The sequence below is a fragment of the Schistocerca serialis genome, unplaced genomic scaffold, assembly GCF_023864345.2.
Source record: "Schistocerca serialis cubense isolate TAMUIC-IGC-003099 unplaced genomic scaffold, iqSchSeri2.2 HiC_scaffold_1343, whole genome shotgun sequence".
Classification (NCBI taxonomy): domain Eukaryota; kingdom Metazoa; phylum Arthropoda; class Insecta; order Orthoptera; family Acrididae; genus Schistocerca; species Schistocerca serialis.
In genome coordinates, this window is record NW_026047562.1 from 2,703,794 (window position 1) to 2,725,907 (window position 22,114).

At 44.3% G+C, this 22,114-nt stretch overlaps 1 protein-coding gene across 1 annotated transcript in view; it reads right to left on the minus strand.

Moving 5' to 3' along the window:
• Positions 1–22,114, minus strand: part of LOC126439767 (uncharacterized) — a 47,664-nt gene that overhangs the window by 10,627 nt on the left and 14,923 nt on the right. Inside the window, exons 3-4 of the mRNA XM_050090591.1 lie at positions 12,377–12,552; positions 3,662–3,870 (exon numbers count right to left, since the gene is read on the minus strand). Of these exons, the coding sequence (XP_049946548.1) occupies positions 3,662–3,870; positions 12,377–12,552 (385 nt within the window). The remainder of the gene's footprint in view (positions 1–3,661; positions 3,871–12,376; positions 12,553–22,114) is intronic.

Consider the following 22,114-nt stretch of genomic DNA (forward strand, 5'->3'; position numbering starts at 1 on the left):
TCTCTTTAGAACGTTAGGAGTGTCCGTCTGACTTCTGTAGTAGTGTGGGGGTGGAAATTGCATCTTGCAGGGGCCAAAGGGTGAAGGGTACATCTCAGATTAATCTGTTGCGCAGAATGACAGAATAGCACCAACCCACACGCTCACAAAATGTGTGACTTTATAGTCTTGTGTCGTAAATACTATATTAAATTCGTTTTGTGGTGTTATAGACAGGTATTTTAAACTGGGACCAAGAGATATGATGGTCGTATTTATGTAACATTGTATGTACCGAATTGTCGAGCAGTCATTAGATACAGTGAGTATATCTTTAAGATATGAACACTGAGTCTGGCTTGTTGAGGTTGTTTGGTAACGTGAGGTTTTTATGGGTGAGAGGAGAATGAATCCTTTTTCAATAGATTGTTCAGTTTATGGAAAATGTGGCAGTGTTTTTGTTCATGTGTACCACCAATCCCAGGGTTTCTGATGTGCAGAATGAGGTGCTGGTATCAGGATATCTCACAAGCACCCATTGGCAATACCATCTGATTGTATGTTGTATCAATTATCTGTGCTTTGTAGAGTGTAGAGTGACTGGGACTGTGTTACGTGACTGTAACAATTTTCATTAAAGTGTAGTTGTAGCATTGAGATAACATGTGACTGATGAAGATCTCGTTGGAGCTGATGGAACAGACATATGGATGGAATGCTATGCTGCTGCTTTGTCTTGATGTTTTATGCGGCGAAACAAGGTTAGGTATAGGTTCTAAGCTGATGTTTTGGTGTGGCTGAAGATAAAGTTGGATTGCTTTTTGGAACAGGTGACTTGGATGTTAAAATGGAAAGTGGCTGTGGCTGTTATCGTCATCTGTTGGACGATATGTGGACGTTGAAGGAGAGTGAATGTTGTGGAAAGCAGTGGTTCTAAACTGGATGTCTTTCATGTTAGGGATGCGATACAAGAAACTGTTGAGATGATGACGGTGAGCAAGACTGACGGTGTAGAAAACTGTGGATCTGAACTCAATATCTTTGATGCTGAGGATGCAATGCATGTAGTTATTGGGATGCGGAATGTAAGTTTAGTGTCGTGAATAATGCGTTTACTTTATATTTATTAGATCATTCGAATTGAGGCTGTGTAGATGATGCAATTGTGCAAGGATTGTACATTTGGCACAGTTAACATGGGAGGTTTTACGAACTTCCAGTATGCTGCAGTAGTTTGGGTCAGCAACGTCTGGTAATCAGTGAACGAAAAACCGTTCCAAGGTTTTGTTCATTCGATGAGTTATCTCTATGCACTGTAAATGTTCATTGCACGTTTTTGACATCTTCGGAAATGCCATTTTCGACTATGTTATAGTGATTTGAAAATGGGTCTCGGTCCGAAACAAATCATCGAATGAATAAAAAATAAAAATTTGCATCTTGGACTGGTCTTGTTTGTAATTGGGATAGGCCAGGTGGTTCTGCGATACTGGGTCAGATAGTCGTCACACAGGAAGTATTTTTGACATCTGTAGCCTTGGATTTGCGATTTAGTTGATTTTACACATTGGCAGCGACAGCAAATCAGGGCTCAGTTCCTGATACGTTGGACTGTTGTGGGTAAGCATCTAGTTCTGCTGGACAGTGATGCGTAAAACAGCCGACAGTAAAGCACCACGGTTTTAATAGTGGCGAGGGCAACTCTTTCAGACAGGGCTGTTGTAGCAGCCTGCTGGATGTCGCAAGCCATCTCCAACATCGCCACGTGCTCCGAAGAGATTCGCACCCGTTTCTTCTTTCCCTCCCCCCCCCCCCCCATCTCGACCGAACTGCCACGATCTCTCCGATCTCTCGGGATTATCATGACAACATTCCCCTGAAGATATCTTCAATGTCGGGCTTAAAGTTAGCTTCCAGACAAACGGCTAGTTGTCCACAACTCTGTAAGCTCTTGCGCTGCTCATTCTTTAATATCTTGTCGCTACTCGCGAGGAATAGAAACATCAACTTCAGCTCACACGTTTGTTCTCTATGTCCATTACAGTTTCAGTCATATTATAGACTTGCTACCGAGTGCAGCTGAGTCTAGAAAAAGATGGGGAAAGAGTCTGCTTGTTTAGTAACTTGCTAACAATGCGTATTTCCGTTTATGTGCCACTATTATTCTTATGAGTGTCTGCAGTAAATTATCGGCTGCAGCAGAAATTTTGTAAAGGCCGTTCTTCGCAGTATTACAGTCCCTGGTTCTAATATACGCATATTCTTACGATAACTTACTTCTTTATCTGTTGTAACCCTTTTCGACCACATTAGTTTCTTAATTAGTCGGTTTACTACCAATTAAAACCCTGCAAGTTCGATTGCCTGAAGCGGTCAAGAGTGACAACAGCAAGCATAAATAATTTTTCCGCTGAGGGAGCACAAGCTCACTGTCTCCCCTTCCTCTCATTTAAATGGAGTTACCCCCTACCGAACAAGAAGCTATCAGACAGTTACAAAGAAAGAAATGGACGATTACAGCTCGTTTCATGTCTGGTGCACGATAGATAGATGATCGAGTAAGAGATAAAGTCCAGCAACGAGACTAAAATAATAAATTTAAAGAATATAGTGAATCGAACAAATAGAGTTGTTTAGCAGACAGGTGCGATAGCTGAAAATGCAGTGTTTCCTCAGTCCTACTAGAGTTCATAGGATTAACACTTCTAAGGATAATATTAACAGTGTATTTCGTACAATTAAGTCTTCAGTTACAAATGGAAATATTATTCGTCAAAGGAAATTAGTAAATACGAACAGTATCATGCCAGGATCATAGACGAGAAATGTAGAACACTACACCAGTTACAGTATTGACAAAACCTTAGCTTGTCTGTAGCCGTTAAGTTGCAGAAACCATTCGCCATTTTTAAAACAAGCTGTAGACTAGGTCTGAAAAAAAAAACTACGTGTACAGAATTTTAGAGCGTTTATAGAAGATAAGAAGGAACGCTTTTTTATATGAGGCACGTGTCGCACATATATGAAGGTCTTATCTGCACTGGCGTTCAGAGACGTTGTTCAAAGTGCTGTGGGATGGGCCCTGTTTTAGAGGTGTTGCGTGCCTCCTACGGGAGGGAGACGAGTTGTGCAGTGTACCAGACACTGGCAGACACCCCAGGTGAGGTGGTCGCCTGTTAGCCTGAGGCTGCAAACATTATTTGTGAGACACACCACTTGTTTCGAGTGTGTTGCACAATCGTTAGCACCCAGCTGGCACTTGAGTAACGTCTCCAAAACATCACACAGCCTCTGTACATCGCTGGCGTCCAAAACTTCATGGGCCACAAGCAGGTGGGGGTACAACTTTGACCTTTGTGTTACATAAACTTTGTTCTTTTTAATCTTCGGTAAACAATCCAAAATTTTGTGTACGTAGTCTTTTTTTAGTCCTTCCATAATGAAGAAGTCAATAATACATCGAAATGAAGTAGTTAGCTTGTCATAGATCCAGACGGAGAGTTGCCGAGGAATCTAAACAGTGACTTTGGAAAGAGCACCAGAGATTATCTTGCGTGGCATGCCAAATCACGCAAGAGCTAAAACTACAAATTCAGAAGGATATTTGAATGTCATTCCTCGAACAACTGATCAGTTGTCAGCGCATAACCATGAAGTGGCCAGGTCCCAGTATTAAACTTACCTACAATCTTGAAATCATCTCCGTAGACTGAATCGATGTACTCAGGTGCATGGTACCAGTAGACACGATGGAAGGCGTACAGATCGTCAGCGAGGCTGAACATTTGCGACGCCTCTGGCTGGCGCTTCTTGCACAGCGCACTGAAGTCGTCGTCAAAGGAGAGGTTCCACGGCTGATAGCGCAGCAGGCGTTCACTCAACAGCGGCCGCCTGTAGCACACAAGGTGCGAGGTTAAAAGTTAAAAACCTAGCATGTATAGTTTATGCAAGAACGTACAAGTATCCATAAATGTGTGTGAAATTTTATGGGACTTAACTGCTAAGGTCATCAGTCCCTAAGCTTACACACTACTTAATCTACATTATCCTAAGGACACACACACACACACACACACACACACACACACACACACACACACACAGACAGACACCCATGCCCGAGGGAAGGCTCGCACCTCCGCCGGGACCAGCCGCGCACCCCATGACTGCAGCGCCTGAGACCGCTCGGCTAATCCCGCGCGGCTAAAAGTATCCAGAACGGATTTCCACTCAGCAGTGGATGAGAAACTTCCTGGCAGATGAGTACTGTGTGCCAGACTGGGACACAAACCTGGAACTTTTTCATTCTTTAAAGGATGCATAGTAACACAGCAAACAATCGCAAATCCGTTGGTCTTCTTAGCATTTTAGCGCATCGAGATTTCATCTTTAGATTTCGGAGCACTTGAGTGAGACACCGATTGTAACTATTTCTTGCAGGTCATCCACTCCGTTCTGTGCTGCTATATCGTTTTAACTGGTTTCAGACACATCAAACCGCAGAACTGCAGAGCTTGTCGCAGAATACCTCTTTTCTTTAAAGAAGAATTTCGTATGCATTGCAAGAGAGTGAACATGTGGTATTTATGTTAAGGATATGAATGACTTGTTCAAATTTTGTTATAGATGATTTTAGACGCTGACATGTAGACATGTCTGTCATGAGCTGAAGCAAAATCTTCCACATTACCAGTTGAAAATGGCTCAAAAGGCCGAAACTGCAATAGTAAAACAATTTTTAAAGTCAATGGTGAATATGACGTCCTTAAAAAGATAGACTTAGAGCTGGGCAGGCAGGAACCGAGAGCCGCCGTCACAGCCTTACGTCCGCCAGTAGCTCAGCCGCTCCCTTCCAGCCGTCACAGAAGCTCCCCTGCATGGCTGGCGGGACCAGCGCTCCCGGAAGGATGGGCACTGCAGTGACCAGAGGCCTCGGGAGTTGCTTCCTGGGCGAATCCTCACTCTGCAGTGGAGAGTGCAGTCACTTGAAACGTCGGGGATCCGACACACAGCTCTGACCTGCCAGGGAGTTTCCTATCTGCATTAGGTGATGTGACATCTGCGATAATTTTCCGTAAAGACTGTATGACAGCTGAAAGCAGAACTCCCACAGGAAGAAGAGCTCTATGGACAAACGTGAATGTACCGTCAAGCAGGTGCACTTATTCAGTCCCTTTCAGCTAATCCAACGGCTAAGGACAGCGCCATACGATGACTTAAGCTATTTCAAATCCGTCTTTGCAAGTACCAATCATGTGTTTTTATTTCACAATAAGTGTTTTGTTTTACTCATTATCAGTTGTGGCATTTTTATAATGTTTCTGCTTACATCCGGCAGTGTGCATCCCACCATCTCACACTTGTATGCTTGACGTGCAGAAGTACATGTCTGCTGACGTAAAACTTGACAAAATGACGCTTCACTATTGCATACAAATATTTGTTTATTTGGCTCTGAAGCATTCGCTCGGTCTCGTTTCGTGAATGGTTGGTGCGGGTCTCTCGTTTGGCAGTGGAAATTATCATACAGAAATTGTTGGCCGTAAAACTTTGTCCTAAGGTCAGTGTTCCGTATATCGATTCGATGCATCTGTGTCAGGTACATGTTGTGATGAGAATGGAGCCCTCAGAATCGGTTATGAGACAATTTTTTCCTGATTAATCTACGACTGCATTCCCTATAGCCCATCAACGATGGAAAGTTTCCATACTGACAGATACAATGCAGAACAATCAGTACTCCCTGTACTCCTTGTAGTATGGTCCTTGGTTATCACTGTTACTTGACAACGACATTGTCAATTAAAGCATGAAGCTGCATCATAATGAGTTCCGTGTGATGTCTGGGTCCCCAGTTTGACCGGAAAGCAGTCCCTCCCATAAGACATGTGGTGCCATGGTGCTAAGGCTCGCAAATCATTTCCACGCTACGTACACCAGCACGCTGTTCTGCTTGGAGGTACAGTACCACACCTACTCCACTGACAAGCTGGGACTCAGAACCCGTGCCGTGATTAAAGTCATCATTTCTGCGCCCCAGATGCAGGATGTACGTGCACACTGACAATGATCTGAATAAACATTATACGGAGATTTGGTTGGGGAAGAATTTCGATAAAGGGCTGTTTTTAACATAATGGAGCCGTTCATTCCATAAGGCAACGAAATAACGGATTTAAATGCAGCAAGGAAGTGAACAAACAATATCCACTGAAACAAGCTCTAAAGAAAATCTCGAAACTTCTGGACAGTTGCAAATGTACTACACAGCTATAATGATACAACACTGACTGCCATATTCAGTTTAGGAGCAATTGCGTTGCAACACAAAGTGGCAAATCAACAGAGGACGCAATAAATACTCGCCACATGGAGCTGGAGTGTCGACAAGGGGGGCAGACCCCTGCCACGGAAGGCAATCGTCGACAATTAGGGTACAGAGGCAGGGGTCTGTGTGCTATAGGCGGCTTTGGCCTGTAGTGCTGGAGCCATTACTAAGGCTATCATGCGAGTCCAGTAACGAAGTGGATTGGAGGAATTTAGAAATGATCGACTGTAAATGGCGATACGTGAAGTACAGAAGAGACACGAAATGGTGCGCTGCCTGGACTAGGAGGGCGCTACCTAAGCTGCACCACTGCCGCTGGAGCTCTGTGACCCCCTCCCCTCTTGCATCTCCGGTTTTCGACTTTGTACTGACATCCAACAGAAGGTAAACACGCTGGGTCGTATGAATAAACAAGACGACGTTCTCTGGAGAAGATTCTCCGAGCAAAAGAACATCCTCTGAGAAAGCTCTTACGAGCAAAACATTCGAAGCCATAATCTGTGACGAGAGGGTTCCTTTTCCTCACTACCTCTGCTCCCTGCTGAGTTCTCGGTGTGTGTGGTCTGCCGTGTCCGGCACAGAAAGCACGCGCAGTGTCACGTGTCATTCAGCTCGCTCAAACGGGCGACATGTCTGGAACCGGCATCAGTGTGTTCAGGCAGAGTTGCAATACGTTTCATTTTGTTTATTTTATGTGCGGCAACAAATTATTAAGACAACTACGTACAGCTTACGAAAATGCATTTTCTTGAGATGTTACCGAATTTACAACATGCGGAAAACTTTTCAGTTATAGAAGTTAGGCGAACATTATGCGAACGAACTCTTAAGATTACATGACTTTTTATCTACTCCAAGCCGGAACTCTGTCAGAGTTCTCTAACACGAGATAATTCTGATTACCATGGTGAACATCTGAAATTGTCAGTGACACCGTTATTTGGTGTAGGCCTACACCGAAGTTTTCTCGTACGTTAGTCTGAAAACTTAGGTCTATTAAAAAGCAGCAAGAATGTTTTAATTTTAACTTCTTTTGGAAGGTCGTCCCCTCTTCTTTGGTGATTTTCTGGAGGGAAGTTCACCAGGCAACTAATGTTCTTATTGTGAAACCCATATAAACTTCTACAGTATCTCTGTTCAGCATTTTGTTGGGCTACATATATCTTTCATTGCCTTCGAAGCAGCATGAATTCTGCCATTACTGTCAAAAAGTATGTAAAACTTAACCTGAACAGAACTTACTTAGCTCAAAGAATGCTAAAGAGCTCGTTTCAATGTTTTCCGATTGTGAGAAGCTCCTCTAGTTTTATTCATACGTAATCGGAGAACATTCTTTGTCTTAAGCAACATCCCTCACCTTTCTACTCACGTTGAGCACGTTCTCGGGTGGAGTATATTCTCTGACTCGTTTTACTCATGTTAACCTCAGAATGTCCTCCCAATATTTCCAGTACGAAGTATATCCTCCGTTTTACTGACACGCCCCACTATACTTCGCCAGCACCTCAGCTCTCACCTGGACTGTCCCAGTGGTTCTTCGCCGATCATCTCCGACCCTTCGCCGTCGTCTTCATTGCTTCACCACTCACAGAGAGCCGTAGTCTGGCAGCCCCTTCGCCACTGCCTCCGTCAAATGCTCCACCACCGTCGCCGCCTCCTGCGCCACCGTCGACGCCCTCTCCAGCAACGTCGCTGGCTCTGTCGCCAACACAGTCGCCAGCCCCAAACCGCGGCCCGCCCCATCGCCCCCACCACTGCCGGAGCCAGAAGTTCCAACCACATCCACCACCACTGTAGCTTCGTCACCGCCGTCATAAACTCCTGTCAATGTCCTTATCTACCCACAACTGGGGCCACCTATTACACCACAACCCTCATGCATGCAGTCATAAGACCAAACAAATGAAATAGAATAGATAAAACTTCACGATTCCAAGTGAAACCAAGCCAAAAATGATTTCACTAAATTTACGGACATGAAACCAATAATTCCTCTCAACTATCGTCCTTTGTCTCTACATCTACATACATAATCCGCAAGCCACCGTGCGGTGCGTGGAGGAGGGTACCCTGTTCCACAACTAGTCGTTTCCTTTCCTCTTCTGCTCGCTGACAGAGCGAGGGACAGACGCATGTCTATATGCCTCCTTAGGAGCCGTAACTTCTCGTATCTTGTCTTCCGTGGTCCCTACCAGAAATGTATGCTGGCGTCATTAGGATCGTTCTGCAGCCAGGTTCTCTAAACTTTCTCAGTTGTTTTCTTCGAAATGAGCGTCTTCTTCCCTCCAACAATTCCCTGCTGAGCTCCCGAAGCATATACGTAACACTTGCATGCTGATCGAAACTCCGGTAAGAAATCTACCTGCTCCGCCTGAATTGTTTCGATGCCTTCTTTCAATCCGACCTGGTGCAGATCCCAAACACTCGAGCAATGCTGTACAAGAAGTCGCTCTGGCGTCCTAAACGGGGTCTCCCTCACACACGAACCACACTTTCACAAAACTCTCCCAATAAACCGATGTCGACCGTTCCCCTTCCCTACCAGAATCCTCCCATGGTTATTCCATTTCATCTCGCTTCGCAACATTATGCCCAGATATTTCAACGAAGTGACTGTGGTAAGCAGGACACTTGGAATACCGTATACGGAAATTACGGGTTCGTTTTTGCTACTCATCCACTGTCTTCTACAGCAAGAGCCACCTGCCATTCATCACACCAAGTAGAAATTTTGTCGACGTCACCTTGTGTCAACCTGCAGTCCCTGAACTTATTCCATATGCTCGTTCTTGCGTTAGCACCCCACAATGGGACGCCGTGTCAAATGCTTTCGAGAAATCTAGAAATACGGAATCTGCCTGTTGCCCTTCATCCATAGCTCTCAGTGCATCATGCGAGAAAAGGGAAAGGTGAGTTTCACAGAAGCGATGCTTACCAAAACCGTGTTGATTTGTGCACATAAGCTCCAGCTCCTTAGTCTAAAGAAAGTTGATTATGTTCGAACTGAGAATATGTTTAAGGATTCTGCAGGAAACAGGTGTTAGGGATATTGGTCTGTAATTTTGTGGGTCCGTTCTTTTACCTTTCTTATACACTAGAGTCACTTGCACTTTCTTCCATTCGCTTGGTTCTTAGCGCTGATCGCAAGATTCGCGGTAAATGCAAGCTAAATAAGGGGCCAGTGCCGCACACTACTCTTTGTAAAACCAAACTGGCATTCCATCTAGACATTGCCACTTATTTATTTTCAGCTGTTTCAGCTGTTTCTCTACGCCAGGGGTACTCATTACTATGATTTCCATACGGGACTCTCTGCGATGGTCAAACGACGGCACGTTTGTACCTTCTCCTGCGTGAACGATTTCTTAAACGAGGAATTTTTAACTTCGGCCTTCCTTTTGGAATATTCTACCGCCAAAAGCAGACTGGTCAACGTGTGACTGTAATGGAAGCGTTAGATCCGCTTAACGATTTTGCAGAAGACCAAAACTTTTTCCGGTTCTCCGATGGTAGCTGTGCTTCGCGCACAGATCTTTTCACAGACGCACGAATCTCTACAAATCTTTCTGTCCTCATTTGCGCGTTCTCTTTTGAACCGAGAATGTAACTGCCTTTCGTTCCTCAGCATTTTCCGAATTTTGTTATTAAAGCACGATCAGTCTTTTCCGCCCTTGATCCACTTAGTAGGTGCATACTTTTCCGGATCACGATTTACAGTCTCTTTAAACTTTAGCCATAATTTTTCTAAGGCCATAATTTTGGAATTAAATGATTGTATTTTATTGTCTAAGTGAGACGCTGACAACTGCATATCAACTCTCCTAGCGTTCTCGACTGATTTACTGACTTTCGTAACCATAGTCGCTATGATGACATCATGATCACTAATCCCCATCTCTATGGTGACGCCATCGATAAGGTCCTGCCTGTTTGTGCTGGCTGACGAACTAGCTGCTCAACACAGTTTTCGGAAAACATGTTCAAAAGTCCTTCACAAGACTGTCTGTCTGCACGACCTGCAGTGAATCCATAGACGTCCCAGCCTATACTCGGTAGGTTAAGGTCACCGCCAGCTAGTGTCGCGTGATCTGGATATTTATGCAATGCTGATTCTTTGAATGGCTCCACATCTGTCCCGGTGGAGTCGGGTGGGTGGTAAAAACATCCAACAACTGATATGGTTTCACCTTGTCCTGTTATGTGCGACGACGTAACTTCACTATTGCACTCAAATTCAACCTCAGTAAAGACAATATTTTTTGTCAATTGCAATAAACACTTCGCCTCCTACGGCGTCGAATATGTCTTTCCGATAAACATTGCAAGACTCGCTAAATATCTCAGAGTTTTTTTACTTTGGGTCTTAGTCAGCTCTCAATTCAAGAATAATTTGAGGCTGAGAATGTTCACGGAGGAGAGTAAATTTGGGAACTATGTTACAAATACTTCGACAGTTGACTGATAAAAGTTTCAGAGTCGAACTGACTTTACTCTGAAAGCTATCTGATTTCCCTAAATGTGTACCAACTGGCGAGTGTTCATGAGAGTACCTCAAACTACTGGCTAGCCTGAAACCCCCCATGTACTCTCCACAAGTACTCTGCTATCCGATTAGCTGCTTCCTTTGTCTACTGCACCCCTGTCTTGAAATCACTGTTCCCTTCATTCCCACTGCCTGACGCAATATCGATAGTTTTATCCCGTCACACTATCTGCATGTGTTTATACACAGTGAACCAGTAACCCACTCACAGTTTTGATGACAAATGTGGAGTAGCAAACCAAAAATCCCCACATAATAAACATTGTGGAGTAACAATACCGTTTCTCAAAAACAGCTCCAGGTGGCTACAAATCATGTTCAATCATCCTGCATAATACTTTATCCTGAGTGTGTATTTTACCACCCTGACCGTGATCTGTGCTACTGCCTGTCTCTGTCATCATCCTATAGCACATAATTTCGCTCCTCACACTGACCACTGCCTCTCCACAGCTGTTTACCCACATCAATTCTCATGATGAACTTAACTGTGGATGTCGGTTGATCACCTTCGTTTCAGAAGACCTAGTCCATTTCCCAGACACACTCATCCCAAAGTGACTCCCCTACCGACCTCTTCAGATATAACTGCAGAAGTCTTTCATCCTATTGATAGTAATCACGGCTGAGTAATTGTCCATCGTAATCCATGTTCTCCACCTCCATAGCTATCCCACAATAAGCCACCTAAAAGAATCCAGCAACACCGCCACAAGACCTGGGGTGCCTGCTGGGAGCTTGCCCATTCCCACATAGGAAGCCACCTGGTCACCCTCCACAGTGCCAACATATCTCCTACAACACTCCATTCCACGGCCCCATATGTCAACCACTCGAGAGACTATTCCGCTTTCCTCCCGCTCACAACCTCCAGTATTTACGCTCTATGCTACGGACTGATTTAAACACACCAACCACAGGACAAAATACAAGAACGATGGCCATCCGCTTCCTGCCCTCATCGCTGCTTGGAATTTTCCTCCATCTATTGAGATGAACATGCCTTGTGGCCTCTTTTCCTCACCGACTGGATGCCAGTATCTGGACTAGAGTCGCTACTACATGGTATTACAGTAATTTCTCCCGAAGTGTTTTTTTTTTTTTTGTCCCGAATAAGACGAGGACACGCTCACTTTTCGTGTCAGGTTCCACATCATTGTTTCCACAAATTATGAAAACGTCGGAAGTATCTGTAACCATCAATACTTTCTCTAGTAAATGCAGTAACATAGTTTATTGTGTCAGTTTTCTCCGCTGGTCTGTTACGTAATACGTGGCACATTTGAAGACACAATATGAATCAAAACATCGAAGGCTAAAAGGAGTCAAAAACCTTTGTAAATCACGAGTTTCTTTAACCATGTCCTTCACTACTGCCTATTAGTGCTAGTTCTTTACTCCATTTTGAATTAAATGATCCCTGTGTTTTCTATAACTTTAATGAATACTTCCATGGATAAAAGTGAGATAAGCTCCAATAAACCATAGTGAGTAAGACAGACATTTGAGTGTACACTGGTTTATACCTGATTATCACGTGCCCTGGCCCGTCCTTGTCTTCTTCCACCTCGTAGTGCTCCACCTGTTTGCTGGCGAATTGCAAGTCCTGTAACCATCCGGTTAATTTCGTGCGCAGCATGTCTTTCACACGTTCCATGTCCTTAATCCCACCGTGGAGTTGCTGATCACTTGCGTGGTTACCCTGAGACACACAGAAAATAGTTCAAATTACTTTCATAACATCCACAAACAGCAGCCTGTCTTAGTATACAGTTACATGTAGCACTAATACATGACACTGAAATTACTGCCAGCGCATGCGTGTAGTACATTCAGTTTTGTACAGGCATAAAAACATTAATGCACAGCAGATGCCTCGTGGGGTTTTATTAAATAAATACATTTCTCAAACTGTGACATCAGATTAGGGAGGTGCAGATATTTCTTGCTAGTTGACATTACAGACGTCTGAATGTACGAATGTATACTCCCGTGACGATGTATCCAACTGAAATGTTCTGGAGCTGCCAGCAGCGTCGGGTTCCTACGTGTAAAGCCACAAGGCGTGGCTGGAACTCTGAGGAGATTCTATTCAAACTTTTGAACGATTTTCGAAAATAGAATGGCCAGACTGTTGACAAATCCGTCAAAATCCTACTCGTTACCAACGCTGTGAGAAACCTGAACACATGTTTTGACCTTCTACAAACGCAACGATAGAGATCAGCCGCTCCATATCTGAAACATTGTCTGAGTTAATTGTGCACACACGAAATTTTGAGTCAAACTGACATTTGTCAATTTTGTATCGTTTGTCTGTTGCCGGGCTGATCGCTTTTGCCGAAAATTTGCGTTTGTTGCTCGTCATCTAACACGATGTCGTCTGTATCTGAACACGTCTCGAATATTGCAGATTTGAAGGAATGTATTGACTGTCCGAATGTTAAGATCATTTTTTCTGGACCATTTTTGGGGTACGAAGTTCACATTTATGTCACTTACTAAGGTCTATTCTCCTTTGGCGTTGTACAAATTGTAGGCTTCTAAGTCAATGCAATAAAGATATGGCCATTTAATTACACATTTTCATACTTGAAAAATCACTCACAAAAATCTATAAGGTGCTCCCTGTTGATTTAGAATCATGACATTTTGGAAGAAGCCAGATTTCACAGTGCAAATAAAGGAAAAAATCTTAAAATCCATAATTGGTAACTATATAACTCTAGAAAATACTTTTCGTATTATTTTTTATCAGTCTGTCTATTTGTCTGTCCATCTGTTAGGAATCTTTTTCTCTGGATACATTCTGGGTATCATGTTCAAATTATGTCACATACAAAGGTATACGGACCCTTGGCGGCGTAAAAACTGTAAGCTTATAACTGACTCCAGTCAACAGATACGGCCGTTTATGTCTCGTGTTTTGATAATCGAAAACTCAGTCATCGAAACCTATAGGGTGCTCTCCATTGACTTGGAATCGTGAGATTTGGCAACAACTAAGTTTTCCGGTACAAGTAAAGCAAAAAATCTGAAACTTGTTAACTTGTAATTATATCACATAAAAATGTCGTTTTCGATTTGGACATACATTGTATTCATGACCTGTTGAAAGTATAACATACGAACATTACTGCATCCAAACATAAAATGTATGTTGTATTCATGATTTAGTACGTAAACGGAAATATGTTATTAAATATTCTCTCCCTACATACATCAACTAAAGTCCTCTGCTTGCTTGTTCTTGTTTGTTTGGGCTGGGCTGAGGAAATAACGTAGAATTTCTGGACCGATCTTGGTATTGCTGGGAGCAGTATCTTGCCAGTAAAGTTACAGAGTCTCGATAACAGGCAAAAATCATTGGGAATCTCGATTCCCAGGACGGGGAGTTTGTACAGAACCCTTAGTGCGTGAGTCCCTCTCGCACTTGCCCATTCTGTTTTCCTTTTTTCTATCTACCCTAGCATCACCCAGTATGTTGTTCTGGAAGGTGAGTGCTCACCACAGACATGGGTGCCGTCGGGAGTGTCTGAGGGAAGTGGGACAGAACTGCTCTTGTTCTCTGTACGTGGAGTCCCCAATCCTTTTGGGTCACACTGAAACAGGTGACAGTGGTTCCGCAATAGATTATATTGAGATAGGGAACCAACACTCGAAAGTGCATATTTATTGTGTTAAGGACATACACAGCATACACCACCTAACAACAATGTAGCTCATAGTAATTCTTCAAAGCAACGACTGTCAGTCTGAATCAATGCATGTATTGCAATGATGCCTGCAGTTCTTCACACTCTGGCAAAGATCTCGGGTGTCCGTTGTGCACTCGAACAGTAGCAGCTGATAAACAGTGTACACACCTGACCACCAAGCGGACCTACTGTGCACAACTAGGATCGTAGCACTCAAGCACCGCAGTGGCGCATTAACCTGTGCCGCAAGCACACCACTGACCCTGCTGTCAGCTGTCCATTGCATCAGATAGCTTGTGTCGTGTTCATGGTGAGGTGTGTTGCTGTGTACAGCGCACAATGAGTAATCAAAGATGAAATGTCCAAGCACTGCAACGAACGGATTTTGAGCCCTATGTCTGCTTGTGTCAATCCAGTATCGTTCATAGCGCTGTACTGTCCAACTTCATACAGTTTGTATTGTTTGTGGATGAGGCCTCATTCATCCGTGATGTTGTTTTCAAAAGCCAAACAGGAAGATCTAGAATGAGGACAACACCCATGCCACCCATATCGGAGGCCAACAGCAAAGATTCTCAGTCAAGGTATTTTAGGGCATTATCCAAGATCATCCCACTTTGATGTTAATATTTGCAAGCACACTGAAGAATACTCACACTCATTGTAGGACTGGAAAGGGGGGGGGGGTCCTCTCTGATGGCCATTGCGATCGCTGGATCTTGCAACCCTCGACTTCATTCTCTGAGGTTATGCCAAGATGTAGGTGTACGAAACACCTGTAGATACAGCTGAAGACCTGCTTGCCAGGGTCCAAGCTGCCCGTCTCCTGGTACAACATTGTTGCTCACGGGCGAGGCCTCCACGACGAGTGCGGCCGCTTCATGTTTAAAGATGATTAAAGGAGTAGCTGTTGTCACACGCGTCGACTCAGTCTGTGTTTCGACAAGTTTCTACACAGTTGTCACTTCTGCCCAGCTGCTCAGAACAATAAAGTGTGACATGTCTTGGAAGACAGTAGCGTGATTGACTCGATTCCACTATCGCAGTAGCCGCCACGATACAGGAATGACCTGTGAGGATATGCTGACATCACTCCGAAACTGTGATCACAGAGAGAGCGTCATGCACGTCAAAGGACGTGAGGTGGTGGTGTGAATGTGGGATATTTTCAAGAACACTGCCATCCTGAATTTGGAATCATTCAACTGTATGTCAGTCAGACACCTTAGGCAAGTGTACGGTGGTGGAGAGAATAACGGATTTACTTGTGTTGCAGATATGTGCAAATATTATTTTCTTAATAAAATTTTTGTACTTATTTAGATACTCCCGAGCTCATTTTTTACAGTTCTTTTGTCAGCTATGTTTATTTACCGGGTGACATCTACACTCTTTTTGGAGAACTGTCGAGACGATTTCCCAAGTTTCTGCAATGTGTTTCTCAACACGTAGCCGATCAGCAGCTACTTGCAGCCAGCATATTCCATTTCGCTCATTTCTGTCACAGCACAATCCCACTCAATATGTGGAAGTTCTTTTCTTACGAGAAATAAACCCGTTTCTGCTGCCTTGCGTCCACGCTTGGTAAGTAATGAGAGTAGTAGCAAGTTGAGAGAGGCATGTTCAAATGTGTACCAACACGCTGGGCACTGTCGCAATGCGCTATGTGTAAGTAATGTTAGTGGTGAGAGAAGAAGCGTGATGAATTGCGACTTGAATTGCTGATCAGCGCACGCTGCGTGGCTGAAGGGGTTTGTAAACAGCCCTGCGGAGGGCGACCCGAGTCTTTCTCTCTCTCCGACTGCCAGCCAGCCCTGATATCGGAGTCAAGCGCTCGTGCGGTATCCGTGACGACGATGGTGACTGCAGTCATGGCCACGCACGTTGGATAACAATGATGACGCCGCGCTGTTGTCACTGTTTACCGACGACGGTGTGATGTCATTCATCGTGGTCACCTTGGCTGAGGATGAAAGCAGGTATACATATTTTCTATACTGTTTTTGTTTATAAACTACTGGCCATTAAAATTGCTACACCACGAAGATGAGGTGCTACAGATGCGAAATTTAACCGACAGGAAGAAGATGCTGTGATATGCAAATGATTAGCTTTTCAGAGCATTCACACGAGGTTGGCGCCGGTGGCGACACCTACAACGTGCTGACATGAGGAAAGTTTACAACCGATTTCTCACACACAAACTGCAGTTGACCGGCGTTGCCTGGTGAAACGTTGTTATGATGCCTCGTGTAAGGAGGAGAAATGCGCACCATCACGTCTCCGACTTTCATAAAGGTCGGCTTGTAGCCTATCGCGATTGCGGTTTATCGTATCGCGACATTGCTGCTCGCTTTGGTCGAGATCCAATGATTGTTAGGAGACTATTGAAAAGGTGGGTTCAGGAGGGTAATATGGAACACCGTGCTGGATCCGAACGGCCTAATATGACTAGCAGTCGAGATGACAAGCATCTTATCCGCACGGCTGAAACGGATCGTGCAGCCACATCTCGATCCCTGAGTCTACAGATGGGGACATTTGCAAGACAACAATCATCTGCACGAACAGTTCGACGACGCTTGCAGCAGCATGGACTATTAGCTTGGAGACTGTGGCTGTGGTTACCCTTGACGCTGCATCACAGACAAGAGCGCCTGCTATGGTGTACTTAACGACGAACCTGGGTGCACGAATGGCAAAACGTCATTTTTTCGGATGAATCCAGATTCTGTTTACAGCATCATGATGGTCGCATCCGTGTTTGGCGACATCGCGGTGAACGCACATTGGAAGCGTGTATTCGTCATCGCCATACTGGCGTATCACCCGGTGTGATGGTATGGGGTGCCATTGGTTACACGTCTCGGTCACCTCTTGTTCGCAATGACGGCACTTTGAACAGTGGACGTTACATTGCAGATGTCTTACGACCCGTGACTCTACCCTCTCTCTGCGAAATCCTACATTTCAGCAGGATAATGCACGACCGCATGTTGCAGGTCCTGTATGGGCCTTTCTGGATACAGAAAATGTTCGACTGCTGCCCTGGCCAGCACATTCTCCAGATCTCTCAGCAATTGAAAACGTCTGGTCAATGGTGGCCAATCAACTGGCTCGTCACAATGCGCCAGTGACTACTCTTGATGAACTGTGGTATCGTGTTGAGGCTGCATGGGCATCTGTACCTGTACACACCACCAAAGCTCTGTTTGACTCAATGCCCAAACGTATCAAGGCCGTTATTACGGCCAGAGGTGATTGTTCTGGGTACTGATTTCTCAGGATCTATGCATCGAAATTCCGTGAAAATGTAATCACTGTCAGTTCTAGAACAATATATTTATCCAATGATTCCCGTTTATCATCTGCACTTCTTCTTGGTGTAGCAATTTTAATGGCTAGTAGTGTAAGTGATTCTTATGGGTTCTACTTCTTCTTTTCTAGGTACGAGCTGGCGTTACTCGCTGTGGGATCTGAACCCAAAAGCTGATAATGATGATGACGATGATGATGATCTCTGGGGGACGACTTCGATTGTTCAGAGGCAGATATGTGAGTATTCTAAAGTATTAAATTTTTTGTTGTTATTTTTGAGATGCTCTTGTTTGTAGATGTGCTCAATGCGAATATCGGTGTTCTGACACAACTACCAGCTACTAGTTCTTTTGCACCTGTGTTTTCGTTTGGGTTTGTCCGTATTCTTTCAGACACATTCACCTGCCGACGTCATACACCTCCTCTAGTACCCATGCTGGATATGCCCTTAATGACAAACATGCCCACTGATGATGAGTTGCTGGAAGTGTATTCCAGTAATGAACACAACAACAGTTTTACTTGTAAGTACTCAGAATTTATTATTATTATTATACGAATACGGATTTTTATTTCTCCTTCCTTAGATACTAATCAACTGCGTCTCCTTCTCCTTCTTGTGTGCAGAGTTATTAGGAGTTGGACGTGTCGTTGAGGGGAAGAGCATTGTCCAAGTTAGGGGGAGAGCTGTCGTGACGTCATGGGGTGAGTCGATACCAGAGCGGTCATACTGAGTCACTTTTCTGAGGTGCAGGAAAGGGGGTCCTGTAAGACACTCAGCTGTATACCATACCTTGATTTATATTCATAAGATTTTGATCAATTTATTGTGGGGTCCAGTCACATCTCTGTTCAAAAGTATATACTGCTAACAAAAAGCATGTCCTAATGCCCAGAATCATGACGACAGGAATTTAAATTGATTTCCATGGTTGCTTCTCGCTAGCGATAGAAATTAACCAAAAAATACAGGGCATACAGATACACAACAAACACCAGATGTCCACTGACGTTCTGATTTCTCGTTTATGGCCGAATGTAGGAGAGCCATAAGAAGAAGACAAATATCAACACGCTGTATGGCACATCGACAAAGAAGTCGAGCGTAAATTAGGTGGTCCCCTCTTCTTGTCCATATTAACCGAGAAACATCCAAAAAGTGCAGACATGCTGCTAATCTCTGAAGACGATAAGCAACACAACGTTTGGATAAAATGCATGTCCCACCTGCGTTCCTCTGAAATGAAAACAAAAGAGGTGCAAGATATTTTTGCTGTAGATGTCTCAAGTCGTTTACCAAGAGCATGTATCGTGAAAGACCTGATTGACTGCTAGAGCCAGGAAACAATATGTGTGGAAACTGCTTATCAAGGATAAACGGTTCTCGAAGTTTAAGAATGCCTCTCACCAACACCTCTGTCCCTTCGTTGTTTACGTCGATTTAGAGCGCCTCCTAGCTCCTGTGGTACAGTGTCAACGTGGTGCCTCTGCCTCCCATATCACTGCCACAAAATGATGTATACGATATGTGGCTACCCATCAAGTCCTGTGCACTATAATTAAAATCTTATGTCAAGGGAATAGTGCGAGATGGTTGCTCACTGAGCTTGAAAGTCTTGTACGGGATGTTTATAACATTTGTAGTGAAAACGTCCTCATGACCAACGTGAAGGAGAATGATGCACTGTGCAAGCAGACAGCTGATCGTTATACCTGGGGACTGTGACTGGACAGAGGTGAGGAAGCTCCCTGTAGAGACTGTGGCCACGTAAAGGGGAAGTCCCAGAGTGCAGCTGACAACCCGTGTAACTTAAAGTACCAACTGCCACAGCACACAGCCATCTTTTCCACAATTTAGGTGAGCATGATGCCCGCTTTCTAGTTCAGCACTTTGACGAGTCTGGGTAGTAGGATGATAAGATCAGTGTCATTGCTGACACCGTTGACAAATACATGCCGCTTCACAGAGGATCACACCACTTCCTGGATTCACAACGCTTCATGATCACGTCTCTTTAGAAATTTGCTGAACCAACGCGTCCTGAAGATATTCGTAGCAAAGGGAGCCACTCATCTCGATGATGTAGAGTTTCAAGAGTTTCAACTTGTGACGGAGAAGGGGTCTTTCCATACGAATATCTGGATTCTCTAGTAAACTAAGAGACATTTCCATAATGAATGGAAAGAACGGGCACTTGGTGAATGAACAGCAGGACTTCGGCATCTCTGATTTATCAGAACATGTAAAATGATGAACATGAATGTACATCTGACCGCCAACATCTTCGAGAAGTTCTGTAGCATATGGCTGAGATTTCGTGGGATGCCATGGTAAGAAAGACACAAGCCAGCAGCGAATTCTTGACCAACGTTGAGATGCATGTCTTCCTGGAACATGCGGTCCACGAGTGACTTTGCCAATGTGTGCGCAGGTATGCCAAGGCAAATAACTTGCAAATAATTGAGGGGGAGTACAGGTTGTCTGACGATTTCAGTTTCATCCTGTACCTGGATGTAAACTGTCTCTAAAGGCAAACCATGCAACAAAGTCTTCCTTTTCAAGGGCTCTCATGGATGTCCAAAGGGGAAATCACCAGACTGAGGAAAGAGATCAAATATGTGGCTGCTGATGATGCTGTTGAGGGATATATCCTAGAGGTAGAGCTGGACTGTTCCACAAGTCTGCATGACAGACACGGTGATTTGCACAGCCTGAAAGACTTTCCCGTTCAGGGACCTCAACAGGTGCCTCCTCTAGGGCATTGGCGCTGCACCACAAATGCTTATCAGGAGACCTTTCGATTGAGGTTACATACTGAGGTATATAATGCAATTCCAGCTGGAAGCAGGGGTGTCCTATCACGATCACAAGTGGTTCATCGGGGGGCATAGGTGTGGAAATCTGCTGCACCCAGACTATTTACTGATGCGTCTGGGTGGGTTTATTTGTTAGTAGAAAGGTGTTCCACTTGACTGGGTGTGTGTGGAATAGTTTGATGAACTGTTTGTCACAGTTCTGACTGCATGCTTGAGATTATGAATGTTTCATTGCACACTGCGTGCGTCCATGTGTGTGTGTGTGTGTGTGTGTGTGTGTGTGTGTGTGTGTGTGAGAGAGAGAGAGAGAGAGAGAGAGAGAGAGAGAGAGAGAGAGAGAGAATTTCGTGTGGAACATGTACAATATGCATGCATGTAAAGAAAGTATTTTATATCTTTATGGTGCGTGTGTGTGTGTGTGTGTGTGTGTGTGTGTGTGTGTGTGTGTGTATTGTTTTTGAGCTGCCATTGCTGTTGCTGTTCTAAGTATGTACACACTGAAAACTTCTCTCTCTCTCTCTCTCTCTCTCTCTCTCTCTCTCTCTCTGAGTTACTAATAAGTGTTTAATAGACATTGGAAATTAAAAAATTACCTTATTCACAAAAGAATGTGTATATTGTAATGAATCAATTACGAAATAACAAAACTGTTACGTATATAACAAATACGAGAAAAAATGGAAATTAAAAAGCTTTCAGTTGTTTTCGCAATACAGTTGTTCTTCTTTTTCACATTTTTTGAATGAAATACCTCCTTTATCAGTTTTATATTGATGGCAGGAGCCAGAGATAAAATAAATCCTTTTCGAATACAATATTTTTTAAATTTACATACGTACATACATGGCCGACCGGTTCTAGACGGGATCGCGATTTATCGCCTCCAATTCGTATTTGCGTCAGTAGAGCTTTGCGATTGTGCGCCAGGAATACTGCACGCGTTTACGTGTGTGTGTGTGTGTGTGTGTGTGTGTGTGGGACGTGCGTCATGTCCTCGCTGTGACAGCATGCGGTTAGCGGTCAGCGGGCAGCTAACATCCCGTTTGCGGTCTGAGCCGCTTCGCGCTTCCGACAGCCCGGCTGTGGGCGTCACAACAACACAGGGCGAGGGAGGCCAGCGAGCGACACGAGTCCACACAGTAGGGGGTGCAGCGCACGGACAAACCCAAAATCACTGTAGTGGTGACACGTGGCTGCAGTCGATTCTTACCGGTACGTCGATAAGCAGTATAGAAAACGAAAAATAAAATTCAGAATTTCCCTCGTTGTGCAGGAGGAGTGAATTGGAAGGTGGTGCACACTTTTGAATCGGCACCTTCCAAAACGTTGAGTCCGTCGTCCTTGCGATGGCGCCACTGCGCTTTCTGCCATCTAGACCTAATCTATGCCGACCGGTGTGGTCGAGCGGTTCTAAACGCTTCAGTCTGGAAC